Source organism: Scatophagus argus, chromosome 13 (assembly GCF_020382885.2).
Source record: "Scatophagus argus isolate fScaArg1 chromosome 13, fScaArg1.pri, whole genome shotgun sequence".
NCBI lineage: Eukaryota > Metazoa > Chordata > Actinopteri > Scatophagidae > Scatophagus > Scatophagus argus.
Genome location: NC_058505.1, coordinates 23,629,135 through 23,650,103, shown reverse-complemented (window position 1 = coordinate 23,650,103; position 20,969 = coordinate 23,629,135). Strand labels below are relative to the sequence as shown.

The 20,969-nt window shown below is 44.3% G+C and overlaps 1 protein-coding gene across 5 annotated transcripts in view; it reads right to left on the bottom strand.

The window, feature by feature from the left end:
- LOC124068997 (epidermal retinol dehydrogenase 2-like) overlaps window positions 1-7,084 on the bottom strand; it is a 53,440-nt gene extending 46,356 nt beyond the window's left edge. For 2 of the 5 annotated variants that reach the window (XM_046407645.1, XM_046407643.1), the window contains exons 1-4: window positions 6,933-7,084; window positions 5,035-5,364; window positions 3,014-3,145; window positions 2,396-2,495 (exon numbers count right to left, since the gene is read on the bottom strand). In XM_046407645.1, the coding sequence (XP_046263601.1) occupies window positions 2,396-2,495; window positions 3,014-3,145; window positions 5,035-5,364; window positions 6,933-7,022 (652 nt within the window). In that variant the 5' untranslated portion in view covers window positions 7,023-7,084. Of the gene's footprint in view, window positions 1-2,395; window positions 2,496-3,013; window positions 3,146-5,034; window positions 5,385-6,701; window positions 6,883-6,932 lie in introns of those variants that run through there. The other 3 variants (XM_046407646.1, XM_046407644.1, XM_046407647.1) reach the window with 3 other exon arrangements.
- Between the last annotated feature and the right edge of the window lie 13,885 nt (window positions 7,085-20,969).

Below are 20,969 nucleotides of genomic sequence, written 5' to 3'. Positions count from 1 at the left end.
CAGGTGCCAGTGTGTTTACTAAATCTTCATTGTTTAAAATAGCTGCAAACAAATTGCGTGCTGGCTGAATCATTTCTGCCGCCCGCTGCACATAGCTAAAGATACAAAGATGGCGGCAATGGCGACGTCAGTCAGGTTTCATTCAATATATTCAAGGTTCATTCCATATATTCAAATATTAATTTCCTGAACGGCAATGTCATAATATATATGTATGTATGTATATGTATATATAAAGGGAAGCTAACACACTGGACCACTGTTATACTGTTTTAAAGGACTCCTATTGCTATGTTTCCCGTGCTGCCTTGGGACTCTCTGACCACTGCATGGTCCATCTCATCCCAACCTACAGGCAGAAGTTAAAATCAGCAAAGGCTGTAGTGAGGACAGTTAAGAGATGGACAGCTGAGTCAAAGCTGGAGTTACAGGCCTGCTTTGACTGCACTGACTGTCCGGTCAGTGTCACTTAAAAACTGATATTTCCTTATAGGTTCAGTTTATTATTTAGTTGTAGCCTCTGAACACAGCTCAAAATAAGCAAAGTCTGAAAATACCACCAGTGTGGTAGGAGAAAATGAGTTTTTCTTGTATGCAAATACACACACTTCCTGCATTGTTTAAGCTATAAAAAAATAAGAATGAAAAACTACTTTAAAATCAATCAACTTCACACAGCCATGTTGGATTCACATACTTTATCTCTCTTTTTATAACGTGAACTGACCTTATCTAAATACCAAGTTTAGAAACCTGACTGGAAACTCTAGGGTCCTTATTTTGTCATCTCTATATTTGGAAAATACTTTCCAGAAGGTGAATCATCATCATCTATCCACTGATCAATGTCTACAAACTGACGTAACATAGCACAGGTCTAAAGTTGGGCAATGTACAATCAGTTTAATGCAAGTTCAAAAAACACAGACTATGTAATACTGGCTGGTATGTTTTTGTGAACATCATTACTCGTATAGGCAGAAGTTATAGAGGCAGGAAGCTTTTGCCTTTGTTCAGAATGATCAAAATGCTAAAGTTCAAAGGCACTGACATCGAGACCTGTTCATGTCACTAACAGAGAGAAAAAAACATTTTGTTTTGACCCAGATGAGATCTGCTTGACCATCTTGCTGACACACTTGCCAGTATGAATACTTATGGTTTTTACTCTGTACTGTCAGAGGTTGAGCCAATCACAAATGAGTCAGAAAAATAGTTCTACTAATGTAAAAGATTACTTTACACAGAATACAATACAATTTCTGAACACGCTTAACCATGAAGAGGTCCACAATCAACTTTTTAGGTGAATTGTAGAGATTGTGATAACAAAATATCACATAGATCATCCTAACCCAGAGGACAAGGGGTTGCAATCAACACTGATTTTTGACTTTATACCAGTCATTTATAAAATGCTGTGACTGCCTTACCAGAACGCAGGACATATTAACACATCCCTAGCTACTTGGGTGCTTATCAGGTCCCAACAGTTCAGTTATGCCTGCGTGACAGTATCTAAAGCATTGATCCCACTTCCAGAGCCAAAGTATTTTGATAGCCATATCTAATGGTAGCAGGAACAACACTGGGCTGACATCAACACATAAGCTGTGTCTCAAATTCAAGGGACACATCAAGGGCTGCATTTGAAGATAGAATGGATCACAAGCAGCACAACAGCATTGGCACAATTAGGAAGGCTCATCTAAACACAGCTGAGAAATGTCTTCTTTCACCATAATTCAGCTTTCACTAACTGCATTTTTCAAAGGATGTGGCCTCTAAACCAAGTCCCAGCTATAGACTGTACCAGTTTTCTTGCCTAGTTCCAGACCTCTGAATCAACCTCTGCATCACTGATTTCTTCACGGTTAAACAGGTTTGGTGTTGTGCCTGTTGATATTTCCCCCAGCTAAAGAAACAATCAACGAAAGGCTGGACTAAGAATGGAGACGTAGGCAGCTAAATGATTGATGATAGGACAAAGTCAGCATATTTCTTTGAATGGCATGAAAGACCTTAGGTCTAATGCTCCTAACATCTGCCAACACCTTCAACAGAAAATGACGCTGGTATTACAGAGACATAACTTTCTAACTTGCTACTTAACAAAACTACATCCGTCAAGAATGAAAGTGGCTAATATTGACATGATGTCACAATAAATGAATGAGTTGACAGTAAAAATGACAGTTTTTTAATTATACTACAAATTCTTACCTAAATTTATGACCATCAGTAAATATGAATCGTGATGCAACCATAAAAAACGTAAATATAGATACACATGACATGCATAAGATAAGACAAGAACTTTATTGATCCCGCAAGAAATTGTTGTTCCAGGGTTGCAATACAAAGAAGCATGATATGATTACCAGAAAACACACACCTGCCAATCCATTGACTCCAATGAGTCCAGCAGTACTGGCAATGCTGACAAGATGGCCATGATTGTTGGCTATCATGGCAGGAAGGAAGGCCTTGTAGGTCTGAGCACAGAAAACAAGACAACCATGAAACTACATAAAACAGGCCAAACAGGCAGAGATATGTTTGTTCAGTTCAGAGTACTTTGATTATCTTGATTAAGACACAGGGTCAAATCAAAACTCATGGTCCGAAGTCTTTATGTTGTCATGCAGATATCTAGAGCTAAGTGCAGAACTTCGGTCATGTGATATGAGGACTAGGAAAGGCAGTAGAAATTTTTCCAAGCTGAAGAATAAACATCCAAGCTTTTTAACTGATAAGTATTATTTAAAGTACAGAGCGTTTTAACAGGCAAATTAAGAGAAATGCTGAATCAGGAGACAGCTAGCAAAGGCCTGTGGGAGTGCTGAATGTAATTGTTTAATCTGTCTCTGCATGCTGATTATATGTGTCCTCATTAAAGTCTCTATAAGAAACCAGAGGGATCCACAACACAGAAAACCAAGTGAAAAGGCTAAGATGACAATGCATAGTAACTTTCCAGCTGACAGCTCTGCTGTGCATGTGTGTTACTGACCCAAAAGTGAGCCATAGTGTTGACCTCCACTGTCTTCTCAATCAGGGAATCCGGAGCATCCATGAATTTCTTTCCAGTCACGATCCCAGCGTTGTTTACCAGAATGCTGACATCACCCACCTCTCGCTTCACCTGCATGGGATGAAGAAAAATGTGCTTCATGTATAAAGCAACCACATGTTGGAAGTTATAGTTTCAGATTTGAATATTACCATTACTACTACTGATTACAGTTTACAGGAGCTCATGACACCATTGTATGAATTTACTATTTCAGGAATTAAACCATCTTTAATACTCCCATGACATGTCTTCCTAGTGCCCGACAGATAATAGTAAACAGCCACTAAAAAATTATGAGGATATTTACTCTCTCTCAGGAATAAATCAGTATATCAGAAATACTTTGGAGAAAAGACGTGTCAACAGGCAAAACACATCATGGAAACAATTGCATTACAAAAAAAATACACAAGAAACACAAAGAGCTTGCCCAGTTATCTCACTCAGCAGTCAGGAAACTTGTTCTTGTACCGTAACATTAGCTGCTCTGTTTCAACAATGTCATGTTAAAAATGTAGGTAGGCTGAAATTCAACAATCTGTCAGAAGATGCAGCAACTTAAACCCACCAGTGAGTAAGAAAAATTATAAATAATAAATCTACATGTAACTTGTTAAGATATGATTATAGAAGTCCACTGTAGGCTAATCTATGTAATGTAAAATACTACAGAGTTACCCTAAAAAATGGTGACCAACAAAAAACAACTATTTCATCTCTGGACCTTGTTAATTATTGTTGAGCCAAATTTTACACTTTTATGTTATATGTGTTAATGTTTTAGAGTTTTATACCTGTATAGCCAAAAGCAGAAAAGAAAGTAACTCAGTGTATTAAATGAGCATATGATATATCATATTGTCTGATGTTGAAAACAGGCTGCTGAACTTCATTAAATCAAAATCATACCATTGCAGACCTTGTGATCAGTTATTTTATTGTTGTCCAAGAATCAATATAACACAATATAACATTGTATTGTGGGCAAACTGCTGATTTACTTTTAAATGGGAGCTATATGACTGAATTATTTTATTTTTATAGACACTGCATTTTACACTACTCAGATTCAATTGCAATTTTAGCTGCCCTTTCACAGACACAGCACACGTTTAGTGTATTATGCCACCTGCCATGAGGTAAAATTAGTTCTGGTGTGTAGGAAGTTGTACTGTTGTAGTCATTTTTTGACTGTTTCCACTGCCTTGGATGTGGATATGCAGGTGAAAAGTGAAGTGACATCAAAGGATACCATGGTTTCATCCGGGGCCAGTCTGAGTTCCTGTACATTGTAAGTGAAGTCTCTAGAATTATGAATGTGATGGGGAGTATTTCCCACCAGTGGACCTAAAATGGTGGCAAGGCATTTAGCGATGTTGTAGGTTGCCGAGTTTATACTGCTAACAACGGGTCTGAGCGGGGCTCTGTACTTGTGTATCTTGGGGAAACGTCTTCAACAACCTAAAGATATTCAGTTGCCTTTGCTTCCAGCACTTCAACTACCATGACCCAGATAACTGAGAACCTACATTGACAACAGCTGAGAAGGAGACTGTTGAGTTTCACAGCTCTGATGAATCAATTTCAAGCAAAGACTACTGCAATAAAACTAGCAATAAAAGCAAAACAGGCAAAGTAAATATTTGGTCAATATAATGATAATAACACTGTTGAGATAATCTGTCTAAGCTGCTGGTTTGAACTGTCTGACTCATCAGACTTATTTTTAATACTGCTGCTGTTCCCAGATCTGTGCATTTACTTCGAGAACTACATTGTTATTGTAACTGATACAAAAGATAATAAAATTAAAAAAAAACAAACCTACTTTCTAACACCTGCCATACCTCAACAATATCATGCATTATAGTAAACTGAGGAGGTCAATAAGGATTTTAGTCAAAAATAAATAATTACATAAATACACATAGTCTGTACCCTGTTTCAAGAAAGCTTACCTGGTCAGCGACTCTGTAAACTTCGCTCTTGTCGCTGCAGTCACACAGATAGTAGTGGACTCTGCTAGCCCCGCCTTGTTTGGCCAGTCTAGTTGTTTCCTTCAAGCCCTCCTGGTTAATATCCCACAGTACCAGCACAGTGTCAAGAGCTGCAAACTCCTGAGCCATAAGGCGACCAATCCCGCTACCTGCCCCCGTTATCAGCACCACCTCACCAGCAATGTTCTTCTTCTTCTTGGGTACAAAGAGGTGGATGAAAGATTCCACATTGTACCAGATGGACAGCAGGAAGACTTGGATTGTTTCCAGTAAGAAATTCATAATGGATCTAGGAAGGAAGAGGATACACTGGAGAGAAACATAATGGGACAGCAGATAATACATTTTAAATTAAAAAATGACTGGCAATTTTATTTATTTATTTATTCAAGTTTGCATGTTTCAGGTGAGTCACATTTTCAAGACAGAAAAAGGGGAATTCTTGATTAATCCAGAAAAATCACATCACTGACCACTCAAATAATACTAAGATAAATAATACTAATACTGATCTGCCAGAAATCCAACCGAACATGAGATCATTTATCATTCAAGCCTGTAATCGTTCTAGCCTTTGATCATTAGTTACGAGTCTAGAGGCTGGAGAAGCGGCTTGTGATTGGAGGGTCGCCGGTTCGATTCCCACGGACCAGTAGCATTCGGCGTATGTCAAATATACTGACAATAAAGTTCGAAGTTTTAAGTTTATTTTATTTTCAAAACTGCACCTCAAATGACAGGCAGAAACTGGCAGAAACGTTCTGACCAATTTGAAACTCGAATTACAACGTCTGCCTGGCTTGATTTAGTGAAATAAAAGCTTATAAAACCACACCTACACAATTTTTTTAACTTATATATACATATTTCTATGCATGCAACAGAGTTATTCAAGATTTGAAAGCTTGTATATTTTTGTACAATGACAATAAAGACTATATATATATCTATAGATCTATATATCTATAGATATATATATATATATATATATATATATCTATATATCTCAAAATGAACTCACAAAATAAAACATTAACTTTCATGGTGCAGGGTGCATGACTTACACGACCAGTTTCTATTGAAAATTATGCAGTTTAATGTCTCATTGTACTCATTGTATTGTAAATTAAAGTACAGAACAAATAAACAATTGAAGTTAAAAAAGAAATCATGGAATCAAAAATGTATTCTAAACTTCTGATCAAAGTAGCCACCTTTGGCAGATGAACACACTTGTGGCATTCTTTCAACAATTTTTTGCATGTTTCATAACCTCTGGGATATATGATCTCTAGGCCAGGGCAAATGTCAAATATCTTATGACTTCCATAGTAGTTTAGTTGTTCACCCATAATACACTTTAAAAACGAATGAGTGCGTGGAAGATAGCAAAATCACTAGTATATATCCACCATAACATACTTTGAAAAAGCGTATGCAGGTAAAAACACCGGTCACTGCATTAAAAAGCAAGCTTGTTCGTTGAGACCCAGTTAAGAAACATCTTTTGAAGTGCGGCTTTGAATCAAAAATACTTCATGCCCCCATAAAGTAAAGAGTTCAGCATCGCGTAGCAATAAAGAGAGACACAGAAAAGCACTTAAGAAATAACTAAGCGTCGAACTTACCGAGAAACGAGTCTTCTTAAACTAAGTTATCCAGTACGACTCCTACTACTGGCATGCGGCTAACAGCTGTAACCTAGACCTTTGCTCACCACATAGCACAGGCTAACGTTATGACACTGAGATGTGCTCTAATCGAGCGTGTTACTATCACACTTAAGTTGACTAAGCCAATTTAAGAGTGTGTGTTTATCGTGAACGTACCGGGGTGTTTGTATAGCTAAATAATATACCTTTCATGTGTCTGAAAGACTGTTCTGGTTCCGTCGTTCCGTGCGAGGCTGAGTCGTTTTTGTAGCCTCGGGAGAAGAAAAGCAAGACCATAAGCAAAATGCTCCTGAAAAGGGCGAACCGGATGTGTCACAGGAAAAGCCGATCAACCATTCACAGTCTCTTCTCGGCCAAGCAAAGTACTATGGGACTTGAAGTGTGTTTCTTTAAATAGAATAGAATAAAACATGTTTATTGCCCACTCACGTAGAAATTTGTCTTCACAGATATACATACCGGGTTATAAAGACAATGAATACGTTGCCCTGTAATAATAAATGAATGGTATGAAAGTGCTTAAATGATAACAATAAATACTTATCTTAAATATACACCATAAAAACAACAGCAGTCGTTAACCTCTAATAAAATGTCATTTATTTAGCCAAATGACAAATTTATTAAACAAACAGACCTGTCTTTGGGGGTTCTGTAATATTGTTGCTGGATGTGTTAGCTTGGCTTTTGCTCCTAACCATTTTTCCGTATAAGCTTAGGATGTACTTTTCCCCGCCGCTGTATGGCACTGTTTCGTGGTCCTAATGTGCTGATTGTGGGGCGGTGCCGCATCTATTCAAGCTGGCAAGTGGCTGCGCTCCTGCCTCTTTTTTTCACTATCCTGCAGCGGTAGCTGTGGTGGACGTGGGTGCCGTGGGGTCCTTGCATCCAGGTATGCGCTTTGTTAGTTTCTGTCTGTGCGCCAAGGTACACTGGAGTCACTGCTGCTGTGATTTTTTTTTTTTTTTACATATTTTGTGCGTTGTGGCGACGTACGTGTCGTCTCCTTTTGCCTACTAGTTTTAATGTAGCAGCAGCCACATTTTAGTGGGATTGTCTTGACTGAGGTTAGGGTTGTTATCTTGTGTTTTGTTTATCTGACTACCTGTTAGTTTGATTTATTGTGTAAGCTTAAGTCTAATTTTCGTTTTAATTTGCATTGGGGTTGGGTTATATTATTTTGTGACTTGTACTTACATTTCCTTGGATTACTTTCATTTTCTAGGTTAAATTTAGTTGGGTAGTTGCAGCTATGGGTTTATTCCTTTTTTCTTTTCTCTTTCTCGGGTTGGTTGTGTTGGGGCTTTTATTTATTTTTATTCTTTTGTTGAGGTGTATGTGTGTGTGTATGTGTGTTTTTATGTTGCCATGTTGTTGGGTCCTTGTGATCTGTGATTAATTTTCTTTTGTTTTGCTGTACAGGAGCTGTGGCCTGGCGGTGGTAGTCCGCTTCCCTGGTGGTGGGTTTTCTTCGTGTCCTTATTTCATTGGATTGTAGTGTCACTGGTGTGTAGGTTGCTCCCTTTATGGTTTGTTTCTCCATCTTTGGTAAGCCACGGCCCTGGCAGTTGTTAGTTTTATTTTCTAGGGCCTCAACTCATTTCATCCTGTGAGCTGGCAACAAATTTTAGTATTTAGTGTTAAACCTGGCCTGCTGCAGGTTATTATTTTCCTTTTTTTTGTAAATTGTTTAGTGGTACACATTCCTTGCCCTGTGTGTGATTCGTACCTGTGTGCCTGTCCATATTTCCTGGGACTGAATTTCCTCTCCCCCAGGTGGCGTTGTCAGCAACCTTTGTTTCCCCCTTCGTTCCTGAACTCTGACAGACATTATCCCTGTACATATGTGACAAAGTGTCCATTATCAGGGACTAATAAATAACATGGTGGCCATCAATTCTTTACACTTCAAAGGTCATTTTGTCACTTATACCATTGTCATTTACGGGGAAAATAAAAGACCAATTTATATTTTTGTATGTTTTGAAACCAGTGTTTCAGAAGCAGGAACTTCATTCCCCTGATAACACTCCGGAGGTTTGAATACCTGGAACAGTCATTACATCCCACAAAATTGCAATAGAGACACTGCACAGCTATAGCAAGTTAATTTTATGCTAGCAATATTCAACCTTAATTACATGGCAGTGTCGACTGTTTGCGATTGGTGATGATGACACTGAAGGATTCACTCAGTGTTCCTAATTTGGATGTTTTGTGGCAGCAGGAACTTGGAGACTAGTAAGGGTCGAGGGAAAGATGACTGCAACAATGTACAGAGACATCCTTGCTGACAACCTGCTCCAGAGTGCACCAGAAGTGGCTTTTGGGACAACTTTGTGAATGTCCTTGAGTGGCCCAGCCAGAGCCCAGACTTGAACCCTATTGAGCATCTCTGGAGAGTGGGAGAAACTGCCCAAAAAATTGAGGAATAGCAGGCATGTTTGGACTGTATTGACTGGGATGTGTTCAGGATGGCTACCAACAACCTGGAGGAGTACACAGAGGTGGTGACCTCCTACACCAGCTTCTGTGAGGACAGCTGTATCCCATCACGCACCAGGGTGTGTTACAGCAATGATAAACCCTGGTTCACTGCAGAACTCAAGTGGCTAAGGAGGCTCAAGGAGGAGGTGTTTAGGAGTGGGGACAAAGAGAGATACAAGGAGTCAAAATACAGCTTTAGCAAGGCGGTGAGAAATGCTAAACGACGGTACTCTGAGAAACTTCAACACCAGTTCTCAGCCAACGACTCAGTCACCAACTACAGTCCCAAGACCCCCCACTCCATGAACAACATGCGTCTAGTGAAGGAGCTGAACGACCATTACTGCCACTTTGAAAGACAATGGGTCCGCCCTGACACCTTCACCTCCCCCACCCCAGCCTCAGCAGTAGCCCTGACACCTCAACCAGTTCCCCCAGGTTCTTTGCCCACCCACCCCCCTATTAATGGTGCATTTCCACTTCCTGGGAACCGCCATCACACAGGACCTGAAATGGGAGCTGAACATCAGCCCCTCATCAAAAAAGCACAGCAGAGGATGTTCTTGAGGCAGCTGAAGTATCCTCACCTCTTCCATCACCATCTGGCATGCTGCCACTGCAAAGGACCTTAGCAGACTGCCGCTCTCCTGAGAAGGTAATTGGTCACAACCTACCTTCTCTTCAGGATCTGTACACCTCCAGGATCCTGAGAAGAGCAAATAGATTGCAGTCAACCCATCTCACCCCAGACACAAACTCTGAGTTGCTCCCCTCTGGCAGGAGGCTGCAGTCTTCCCGGACCAAAACCTCTCACCGCAAAAACAGCTTCTATCCTTCTGCTGTCAGGCTTATGAACTATGAACAATTGAAAAATCAACCACTGACACCCCCCAGCCCCTCACACACATACGCACACAGACACACTCTCCCCTTGCACATCCAGTTCCCTTGCATGTTCATCACTCTGCACTTTACAAAAATGCACAGCCATCTGCCAATGTATACCTCCACCATGATCAGGCACATCCCCTTGTATATACAGATGTATATGTATACTATGTATTTGAACCGTTTGCATTTCACTATTTATCGTTATTTTATTCCCTTTTCTTGTGTATGTCAGCTGCACCAGATGCCAAAACAAATTCCTCGTAGGTGGAACCTACTGGCAATAAAAGTTTTTCTGATTCAGCTTCTGATTCTGATGTGTTAAAGATACATGCAGCGTTTTTGCCAGTCTGACATCTTCTGCCTCACCTGTACGGCCATCACGTGTTAATGAAGACAGACAACTCCACTGTTGTTGCTTATATCAATCGTCAGGGTGGCACTCGCTCTCTGCAGCTACACAGGCTGGCTCAGAGGTTAATTGTGCGGCGCACTACATAGTTCCAGTCCCTCAGTGTGACCCATGTAGCGGGGATTCTGAACAGAGCAGACTTATTGTCCAGTGAGAACCCACTCTACGGCGAGTGGACGCTCCACCCACTCCACTCCAGACCGTTTGTCTCTTTGGGCCTGACCAGTTAGAGGTGGAACTTGAACACAGCAGAGCTGCCTACTGAGGTCACTGACACTATTCAGAATGCTAGAGAATCCTCCACCCGCTCACTTTTTGAGTAAGTGGTGGATTTTTGAGGAATGGTGCCAGGGTGGGGCACTATTCCTTTTCAGTGGTGGAGGTGCTTTCTTTTCTGCAGGGATTGTTGGATAAAGAAAAGACTTTCTCCACAATTAAGGTTTATTTGGCAGCAATTTCGGCTTGTCATGTGGGTTTTGGTGATAAGTCAGTGGGGAAGCACCCTTTGGTGTGTTGCTTTATGAAGGGGGCCCACCACAAGCTCCCAGTGGCTAGGCCACTGGTGCCATTGTGGAATTTGTTGTTTGTACTGGATGCCCTTTCTAACCACAAGTCCATTGAGGTGGTGGGGTTGAGATTTCTTTCAATTAAGACTGCTTTGCTTCTGGGTCTGACCACTGCAAAGCACGTGAGTGACTTACAGGCTTTGTCAGTCCATCCGTATCCAGCCTAATCCAGCATTTGTGCCTAAAGTAATGGAGTGTTTTTACAGATGCTCAACTTTAGACCTGTTGGCTTTTCACCCTCCTCCATTCTCCTCGGAGGAGGACAAGTGGCTTCACACCCTGTGCCCCATGCAGGCTCTGGGGGTGTATGTTGATAGAACAGCTGGTTTCATTAGAACTGATCAGTTTTTTGTTTCCTGGGCCAATCTTCATAAGGGTAAGGCAGAGACTGTCACACTGGATTGTGAAGGACATCTCTGTTGCTTACAGATGTAAGGGCTCTCAGCCTCCTCTGGGAGTTAGAGCCCACTCTACCGACTTCATCATGGGCCTTATTCAGAGGAGTGTTGGTTCAGGACATTTGCACAGCGGCAAGTCAATGTTGTTCATCAGTCACTGTCTCATGCTGTGCTGGAGGCAGGTGATACTGATCTAAGGTAAAGGTCTCTCTTTAGTTGTCAAGGGTCATGGCGTCAGGGAGTTGATGCAATTCGGGAGTGGGCTATATCTCCCATAGTGAAACACTGTTAGAAAAAGAACGTAGGGTTACTTGCGTAATCCCTGTTTTTTTGATAACATAACCCCTGGCATCGCACCGCCCCACTATTTGCACTGCCTTAATCAGTGGTGTTTATGAGCCTGTTGCTGAAGCTGCTCTTATGTTTCTCCAGTGTTTCATGGAAGGGGTGTGAGGGGTTGTCCGTAATTGCCCACAGATTTGCCAGCATTCTGTCCTTGACCACCTCCTCCAGGGTGACAAGCTCACAGCGAACTACAGATGTGGCCTTCTTGATGAGTGTTCAGCCTGTTGGCATCCTTTGCTTTGAGGCATACACCCATGTAAACCACGGCAACAACAGACTGATAGAATATCCATAGTATCCAGTTGCATACATTGAAGGACCTGAGCTGACCTTAGGAAATAGAGCCAGCTCTGCCCCAAACATCTGTGTTTGTGGACCACTTCAGTTTATTGTCTGAAAAGGATAACTAGGTACCTATATACTGTATGTGTACATATAGGCCTATGTCTATGATCAAGGGAGTGTACAGCAAGTGTAACAAATGGTCTGTTTTTTCAAAAGAAAATGCTTAAGGTCTATGGGACAGAGACTTAGCAACTGAGTATGGAGATCAGGTATGATCAGATGCTATAGCATCAATAGGCAAGACCTTTTTATGCAACAGACTAACTGAGAGCCAGTACAGGATCCTTCATAGATTACAACGCACGCCCCAGTCTCTAAACACTTTCTTTCCTGATGTCTCTCCCCTGTGTGGTAAATGCAAGCAGGAGATGTGGTCTTACATACACTGTATCTGGCATGGTGCAATGGTGCAATGGTGAAGAAGGCCCAGCAGCGACTCCACTTCTTGAGAGTGCTCAGGAAAAACAACCTGGAGGAGAAGCTGCTAGTGTCCTTCTACCAAGCCACTGTGAAGAGCATCCTGGCATACTGCAACACAGCGTCATACGCTTGGTGCACAGGAGCAGACAGGAGAGCACTGCAGAGAGTGATCAACACGGTCCAGAAAATCACTGGTTACCCACCCCACATTGCCAGTTCTTGCTACCTCAGCAGAGCCACAAACATTGTCAGGGACCCGTTCCACCCTAGCAATCACCTGAAAGAAGATGAAAGTGACATATTTCGTCATTGGAGGGAACTCACTCCAATGAAATTCGTGCTCTGCATTTAACCCACCCAAGTGACGTGCACACACACACAGCAAACCCGGGGCAGTGGGCGATCGCGTGCAGCGCCCGGGGAGCAGTGGGGGTTAGGTACCTTGCTCAAGGGTACCTCAGGACATGGACATGACATGGACACCGGTACGGGGAATCGAACCAGCGATCCACCGGTTACGGGTCCGACACCCTAACCGCTGATCCACGACTACCCCACCTGTTCAACCTGTTGCCCTCTGGCCGGCGCTACAGAGCCCACAAAACACGCACAGACAGACTCAGGGACAGCTTTTTCCCCAGAGTCATCAGTGCTCTGAACTCACGCAAATGAGTCAACAAAAATCAAAGCACGCGCAATACAATAATAATACAAAACGTAATCCATTCCACACGTGAAACAAACTGTAACAAAAGTGTAACACCATTATGACACTGAAATACAAAATTCTTATTTGCAATACAATATTCTTATGTGTAATCACACTACTAACATTGTAAATGTTTGTTAAATTTCTTTATTCCATTTATAGTACTTTATTTCCATTTAGTATTTTATTTTCTATTTATTTTACTGTTTTTGCACTATTTTGATATTTTTATATTGTGATGCAAACACTAAACGGAGCAGTGCTCCCAAATTTCGTTGTATACCCAGGTATATAATGACAATAAAGGCTTTCTGATTCTGATTAGATTTACTGATGTATGCCTAAACTAGCAAACTAACTTTCACTCACTTATTTAACTAGGACAGTGAGCCAACAACCTGTCTCTGAACATAGATAAGACAAAAGAGATGGCTGTTGACTTTGGAAGAGATTGTGGTCATCCCACACCCCGATAACCTCCATGGAGCTCATCAAGAACACCAAATTCCTTGGTGTTCACCTGGCGAAGAACCTCGCCTTGTCCCTCAACACCAGCTCAATCACTAGGAAGGCCCAGCAGTGTTTCTACTTCCCGAGAAGGCTGAGAAAAGCTCATCTCCCACCCCACATCCTGACCACAATTTACCCAGTGACTATTGAGAGCATCTTGAGCAGCAGCATCATTGGGAACTGCACCATCTTGGTGCAGTAGCGGATAGTGAGGACAACTGAGAGTTCCTCTCCCCTCCATCACAGACATTTACACCAAAGCAAGTCCACCTACCTACCCTACCCGACTCCAAAACAGCTTCTTTCCCCAAGCCATCAGACTCCTAAACAACCAGGAACAGGGCTGACACTGTCACAAACATGAAAATACACTCCACACAAACACACACACGCAACCAAACTTGCACACCTCTGCATTACATGCACTTTAACAACCACACTTGAATGTCTCTTTGAATAGCTCTCAGTTCAGAAGAGTTACAACATCTTTTCACTGTGAGGCTGACAGATGGACTCGCCTGTGCTAGCAGGAAAGAACTCCTGACTAACCTGAAACTCCTTCAACAAGTTCACAATGAATGTCTAATTTTTCTTGACTCTCTCTGAGATATGTGACTTTACCAATCCATCTGATGACTTCGGAAGGTTCAAGCTGCTCAGCAAGCTACTGACCACCCATCAACTTCTGTTCAAAGTGCTGCAGCAGTGCTAAAGCCTCAACATTACCCTTGCACTGATATAATATTCCCCCATTTTAAGTAAAGAACCAAGAGCAACCTCACCCTGCACCCTGCACATGGCCTAGAGTACGGTGTTTCTCCAACAACAAGCCCTGGATGACCCCTGAGCTGAAAGCCCTACTGAACCAGAAGAAGAGGGTTTTCTTTTCTGGGGACAGAGTGGAGCAGAAAAGAGTTCAGTGTGAACTCAAGTACGCAATCAGGCGGGCAAAGAACAGCTACAAGAAGAAGCTGGAGGAGCGGCTGGAGCATAACAACACATGAGATGTGTGGAGGGGCCTGAAGACTATCTCAGGACATGGACAGAGTGGAGCCAGAGGGACAGCTGAAGGCAACCAGCGATGGGCAAGTGAATTAAACCTATTTTTCAACAGGTTTAATTCCAACCCCACCCCCTCTGCCACCCATCCTCTACCCTCTTCACACATCTCCAGGCCAGCAGACACTACCACCATCACCACACCATCACTGTCCTCTACTTCACCTCCCATCACCCCCCTGTCTTCACACCACTTCACACCAGCCCCCGCTTCCACCATCAGCCCAACCATCCCCTATTGTCCACCCCTTTCCCCTCCCCACCCCCCTCTCTCACCCCTCTCCTTAACATCGGACTAGGTGAGGAGAGAACTGAGGCGGCTGAAGTGCAGGAAAGCTGCAGGACCAGACGGGATCAGCCCCAGACTGCTTAGGGACTGTGCTGACCAGCTCTGTGAGGTGGTCTCGTACATCTTCAACCTGAGCCTTAGTCTGGAGAGGGTCCCCGTCCTGTGGAAGACCTCCTGTGTGGTTCCAGTTCCTAAGACTGCACACCCCAAGGAGCCAAACCACTACAGGCCTGTCGCCTTGACCTCTCGCCTGATGAAGACCATGGAGAGGCTCATCCTCAGTCACCTTCGCTCTGTGGCGAGTACAGCGATGGACACGCTGCAGTTTGCCTACAGGCCAAACATTGGGGTGGATGATGCTGTCATCTACCTGCTGCACCGGGCGCTGACTCACCTGGAGAGTGCTGGGAGCGCTGTGAGAATCATGTTTTTTGATTTCTCTAGCGCATTCAACATATTTCAGCCGGTGCTGCTGAGAGAGAAGCTGGAGAGAGCAGGTGTGGACGGACATTTGGCTGCTTGGATCATCGACTACCTCACCAACAGGCCACAGTATGTGAGACTGCGTGTGTGCCTGAGGTGGTGGTCTGCAGCACGGGGGCCCCCCAGGGAACAGTACTCTCACCTTTCCTCTTCACCCTCTACACCTCGGACTTCACCTACAACACCAGCAGATGTCACCTCCAGAAGTTCTCTGACGACTCAGCCATTGTTGGCTGTGTGTCTGAGGGGAATGAGACGGAGTACAGGTCAGTCATCGTGGACTTTGTGGACTGGTGTGAGCGCAACCACCTGTGCTTAAACACCAGTAAAACAAAGGAGATGGTGATTGACTTTCGGAGAAGGTCATTACCACATACACCAGTGAACATCCAGGGCTTGGACATTGAGATTGTGGACAGTTTCAAGTATCTGGGTGTCCACCTCAACCATAAACTGGACTGGTCACATAACACCAATGCCCTGTACAAGAAGGGCCAAAGTTGCCTCCACCTTCTGAGGAGACTGAGGTCCTTTGGAGTGTGCAGGCCCCTTCTAAGGACTTTTTATGACTCTGTGGTAGCCTCTGCTATTCAGTATGCTGTGGTCTGTTGGGGACCGGGCAGCACGGACCGGGACAGGAACAGACTAAATAAGCTGGTCAGAAGGGTCAGCTCTGTCCTGGGCTGCCCACTGGACTCCGTGGAGCAGGTGGGTGAGAGGAGAATGTTAGCCAAGCTGACATCCATCATGGACAACACCTCTCACCCTCTGCATCAGACAGTGGAAGCTCTGAGCAGCTCCTTCAGCGGCAGACTGCTACACCCTCAGTGTAGGAAGGAGCGCTACCGCAGGTCTTTCATTCCCGCTGCTGTTAGACTGTATAATTCTATGGTCTAGTCCTCTTTCTTCCCTTAAGAGGACTTGTATATAGCTTTATAGTGTACTATTTTTACTTACCTTGTAAATTGTTAATTTATTTTACCTCTACACTCTTTTGTAACTGTTTTTGCACACTCTTTGCTTTTTGCACTCCTCTTCTGTCCTTGTGAGCTGCCACAACAGGTGAATTTCCCCACTGCGGGATCAATAAAGTTCATCTTATCTTATCTTAGAGGTTGGAGAAGCGGCTTGTGATTGGAGGGTCACCGGTTCGATTTCCCCACCGGACGGGCAGGAAAAATTTGGGTGTGGTGGAGTGTTTAATGTGAAAAATGCCCCCCCCCCTTCCATTAGCCGGCTAATGTGCCCTTGAGCAAGGCACGTAACCCCCCAATATGCTCCCCAGGGGCTTGATGCAGCCCACTGATCCTGTGTGTGTTTTACTGCATGTAATTTGCCGAGTGTGGCGGTGTGTGTTCAACTAAGGATGGGTCAAATGCAGAAGACGAATTCAGTGTGTGTATGTAAAAATATATATCCTGCCAATAAAGCTGATTCTTCTTCTTCTTCAAACCACAGTTAAGAACCACAGAATGCAAAGGAACAGGAACAACATTCATCACCATCCCCCGCATTAAAAAAAAGTCTCCAGTATTGGAATTATCAGAAAATGGCAGCACTGAGTCCAAAAGGTATGAATCACGTGCTGCAGTGTCCCTCAAAATTTTGACAGGCACCCTGACATTACCTTCACCGAGAGAGACCCAGCCATCAGACACAAAGGCAGAGAAATCAGGTTTTTCCAAATTACTGGGTTCTCCAACATCCACCTGGTGGGCATCTGAAGCAAAAACAGGTTCCACAGAAACTACACAAGCAGCTGAATTTGCCTGACCTCCACCAACTCCAATTTTATAATTAACTTTTGGGCAATCAGCTTTCCAGTGCCCTCTTCCCCTACAGAAGTTACATGTTTTTGAGGAGTCAAAACACATCTGACCTCGTGGGGCCTTACCGGGACATTGTGGAGGCCTCTCCTCCCATCTGTCTGAGATCCTGGTCACCCCTGTGCATCAGCACATACTCGTCAGCCAGAGCAACAGCTTCAGTGGCAGTCTTCACTTTGTGCTCACTGATATATACAGCAATGTGGTTGGGGACAGAATTTTTAAATTGTTCCAAAACAATCAAGTCACACAGAGCAACAACAATGTACACTCTGAATCAGACCACTCCCTGCTCTCCGATACTCTTTCAAAGAGCGAGAAAAATGTATCTGGATCACGCTCATTGAACTGACGAAGTAGACGCAAATTACTCACAACATCAAAAGAAGTATTTGATCTACCCAAGCCTGAGACTGGACTAGCTGTTCCAGCAGAAAAACTTAACCTGCGCTCCTCCATCTGCATTTTTTAAATTTCAGCCTCTCTCTTTAAGAGTGCCAGCTTCTCCATCTCTGTCTGCAAAAGCAGCAACTCTCTCAAAAGTGAAACTTGCCTCACCACAGCCAGACATGTCCACCTGAACCACCTCAGGATCAACAGCCTGTTTTTTAGACCCAAGCATACCTCGATCAGCAAGATTAGCCTTTATAATGCTTTTAATGTTATCCTTCATACATTTATCATCAACATCTAAATTAAAATAGTCTGAAACCGGGGAGTATATGGACCCAAATGCAACACACAGGACTAGGTCAGTGAGGAACAAAAAAACTTTATTAATAAATTCAGGCGATAAAGCTGAGGCAGTAATGTCCACCAGGGAGCGGGGCTGGTAAATGGAGTCCACTGAAAGGTCAAAAAACAAAAACCGTTTCAGCAGAACTAAACCACAACAAAAATATCTTTTTCTTCACAAAACTTCAACAAACAGTCCAAGAACAAAAATCTCTTCAGCAAAAAAAAAAGTCACAACAAAAAACACCTTCTTCAAAAACGAAGGGAAAAAATCAGAGTACATTACCAAACCACAGGGCAGGAGGCAAAACGGAAGCGGACAGGGTTTCTACGGGCAAGGCAAGCTGGCATACAGAGCTGGAGTGTCATTCAGTGCTGAGGGACAATCTGGCAAAGAGGGAAGGACGGGGGTTGCCTTTATAACCTGTGAGGAGAACAGGTGAAAGCAGTGAGGCTGATTGAGGTGAAAATGGGCTGAAGGATGAAGCATTCAGGGGAAAACGGAAAAACCAGCGACTGGTAGACAGCAGATCATGACAGAACCCCCCCCTCAAGGGACGGCTCCTGACGTCCCAAAACAGACAAGGGAGGAGGCAGGCAAGGAGCTAATATTCAGGCAAAGCAGATCCCTCCATGTCACGGGCAAAGGGAGGAAAGCCATCCGAGGAATCCCGAGCATCAGGTCAATCCAAACTGTCCTGAATCTCTTGATGGTCCCGAGGTCCCGCATCAATCAGATCTGAAGGAAGGGGGTGCAGCTGCAGGGCAGGAGGGGCTGCAGAGGAAGAGAGACTGGGCTGGTCAGGGTAATCACGATGAAAATCAGCAATAAGGTGCAGGTCAACAATAAAACTGGCAGGAACCCAAGATCTCTCCTCAGGGCCATAGCCCTCCCAGTCAACCAAATATTGCATGCCCCGCCCTCGGCGGCGGGAACGAAGCAGACGGCTGACAGCATAAACGGGACCACCATCAACCATGCGGGGAGCGGGGGGTGGGGGGGTCTCGGGTACCAAGGGACTCTCAGGAGCAGGTTTGATTCTGGAGACATGGAATGTGGGATGAATGCGCATGGACTGAGGGAGCTTGAGTCTCACAGCGACAGGATTGATAATCCTCACTATGGGAAATGGACCTATGAACCTGGGCGCCAACTTGTTAGACTCCACACGGAGAGGCAGATCTTTTGTGGACAGCCACACCTTCTGTCCCACCTGGTACTCAGGGGATTTAGAGCGATGCTGATTGGCAGACTTGGCATAACGCTCGGTGGAGTGTTGGAGGGAGTTGCGGGCCTGTGCCCAGGTGCGTTGGCATCGCTGAAGGAGAGCTTGCACAGAGGGGCAGGAAACCTCCTTCTCAAGGGCAGGGAACAGAGGGGGCTGATATCCATAGGCACACTGGAAGGGAGAGAGACCCGTGGCCGAACTGACGAGGGTGTTGTGGGCATATTCTACCCAAAGCAGTTGTTGGGACCAGGCAGAAGGGTTGGATGACACAAGACAGCGGAGGCTGACTTCCATTTCTTGATTCTTTCTCTCGCTTTGGCCATTAGACTGGGGGTGAAAACCAGAGGACAGACTAACAGAGGCCCCCATCAACTTGCAGAACTCCCGCCAGAATATGGAAGTGAACTGGGGACCACGATCTGAAACTATATCAACCGGGATGCCATGAAGACGGACAACATGCAAAAGAATGAGTTCGGCCGTTTCTTTAGCGGATGGGAGTTTTTGAAGTGGAATAAAATGTGCCATCTTGCTGAACCTGTCAACTATGGTGAGGATGGTGGTATTCCCTGCCGAGGGGGGAAGGCCAGTGACGAAATCCAGAGAAATGTGAGACCAAGGACGATTGGGTATGGGAAGTGGATGAAGGTGCCCAGCAGGAGCAACATGTGATGGTTTGTGTTGGTTGCAGGTGGGGCAGGCTTTAACATATTCACGCACATCCTTGTCCATGCTGGGCCACCAAAACCGTCTTTGCAAAAACTCCTTGGTCCTGTGTACACCAGGATGACAGGTGAGTCTGGAAGAATGTGACCATTGTAGAACTTCCGACCTAAGCAAATCAGGCACAAACAATCGATCAGGTGGGCATGTACTAGGTCCTGGCTGATCCACAGAGGCAGCTTTCACCCTCTCCTCAATGTCCCAGATTAGAGGGGCGACCAGACAGGAAGGAGGCAAAAGAGGCGCGGATTCCACAGGGGAAACGTCCTTAACAAACTGGCGCGACAGAGCATCAGGCTTTACATTTTGGGAGCCAGGGCGGTAGGAAAGGGAAAAGTTAAACCTTGTAAAAAAAAGGGACCAACGAGCTTACCGTGAGTTCAAACGCTTGGCTGAGCGAATGTACTCTAAGTTCTTGTGATCTGTCCAAACAAGGAATGGAACCTTAGTGCCCTCTAGCCAGTGCCGCCATTCCTCCAAGGCAAGTTTGACTGCCAGCAATTCTCGGTTTCCTATGTCATAATTCTGTTCGGGGGGAGTCAGACGACGAGAGAAGAATGCACAAGGGTGGAGCTTTAGGTCAGATGCAGAACGTTGAGACAAAACGGCTCCCACGCCTATGTCAGAGGCATCCACCTCCACTACAAACTGTCGTTCTGGGTCGGGCAACTGGAGAATAGGGGCAGTGGTGAAACGGGTCTTGAGGGTTTCAAAAGCCTGACTGGCAGGAGGAGTCCAGGAGAATGCGACCTTGGGGGAAGTGAAGGCTGTGAGGGGAGCTGCAAGGGTGCTATAGCCC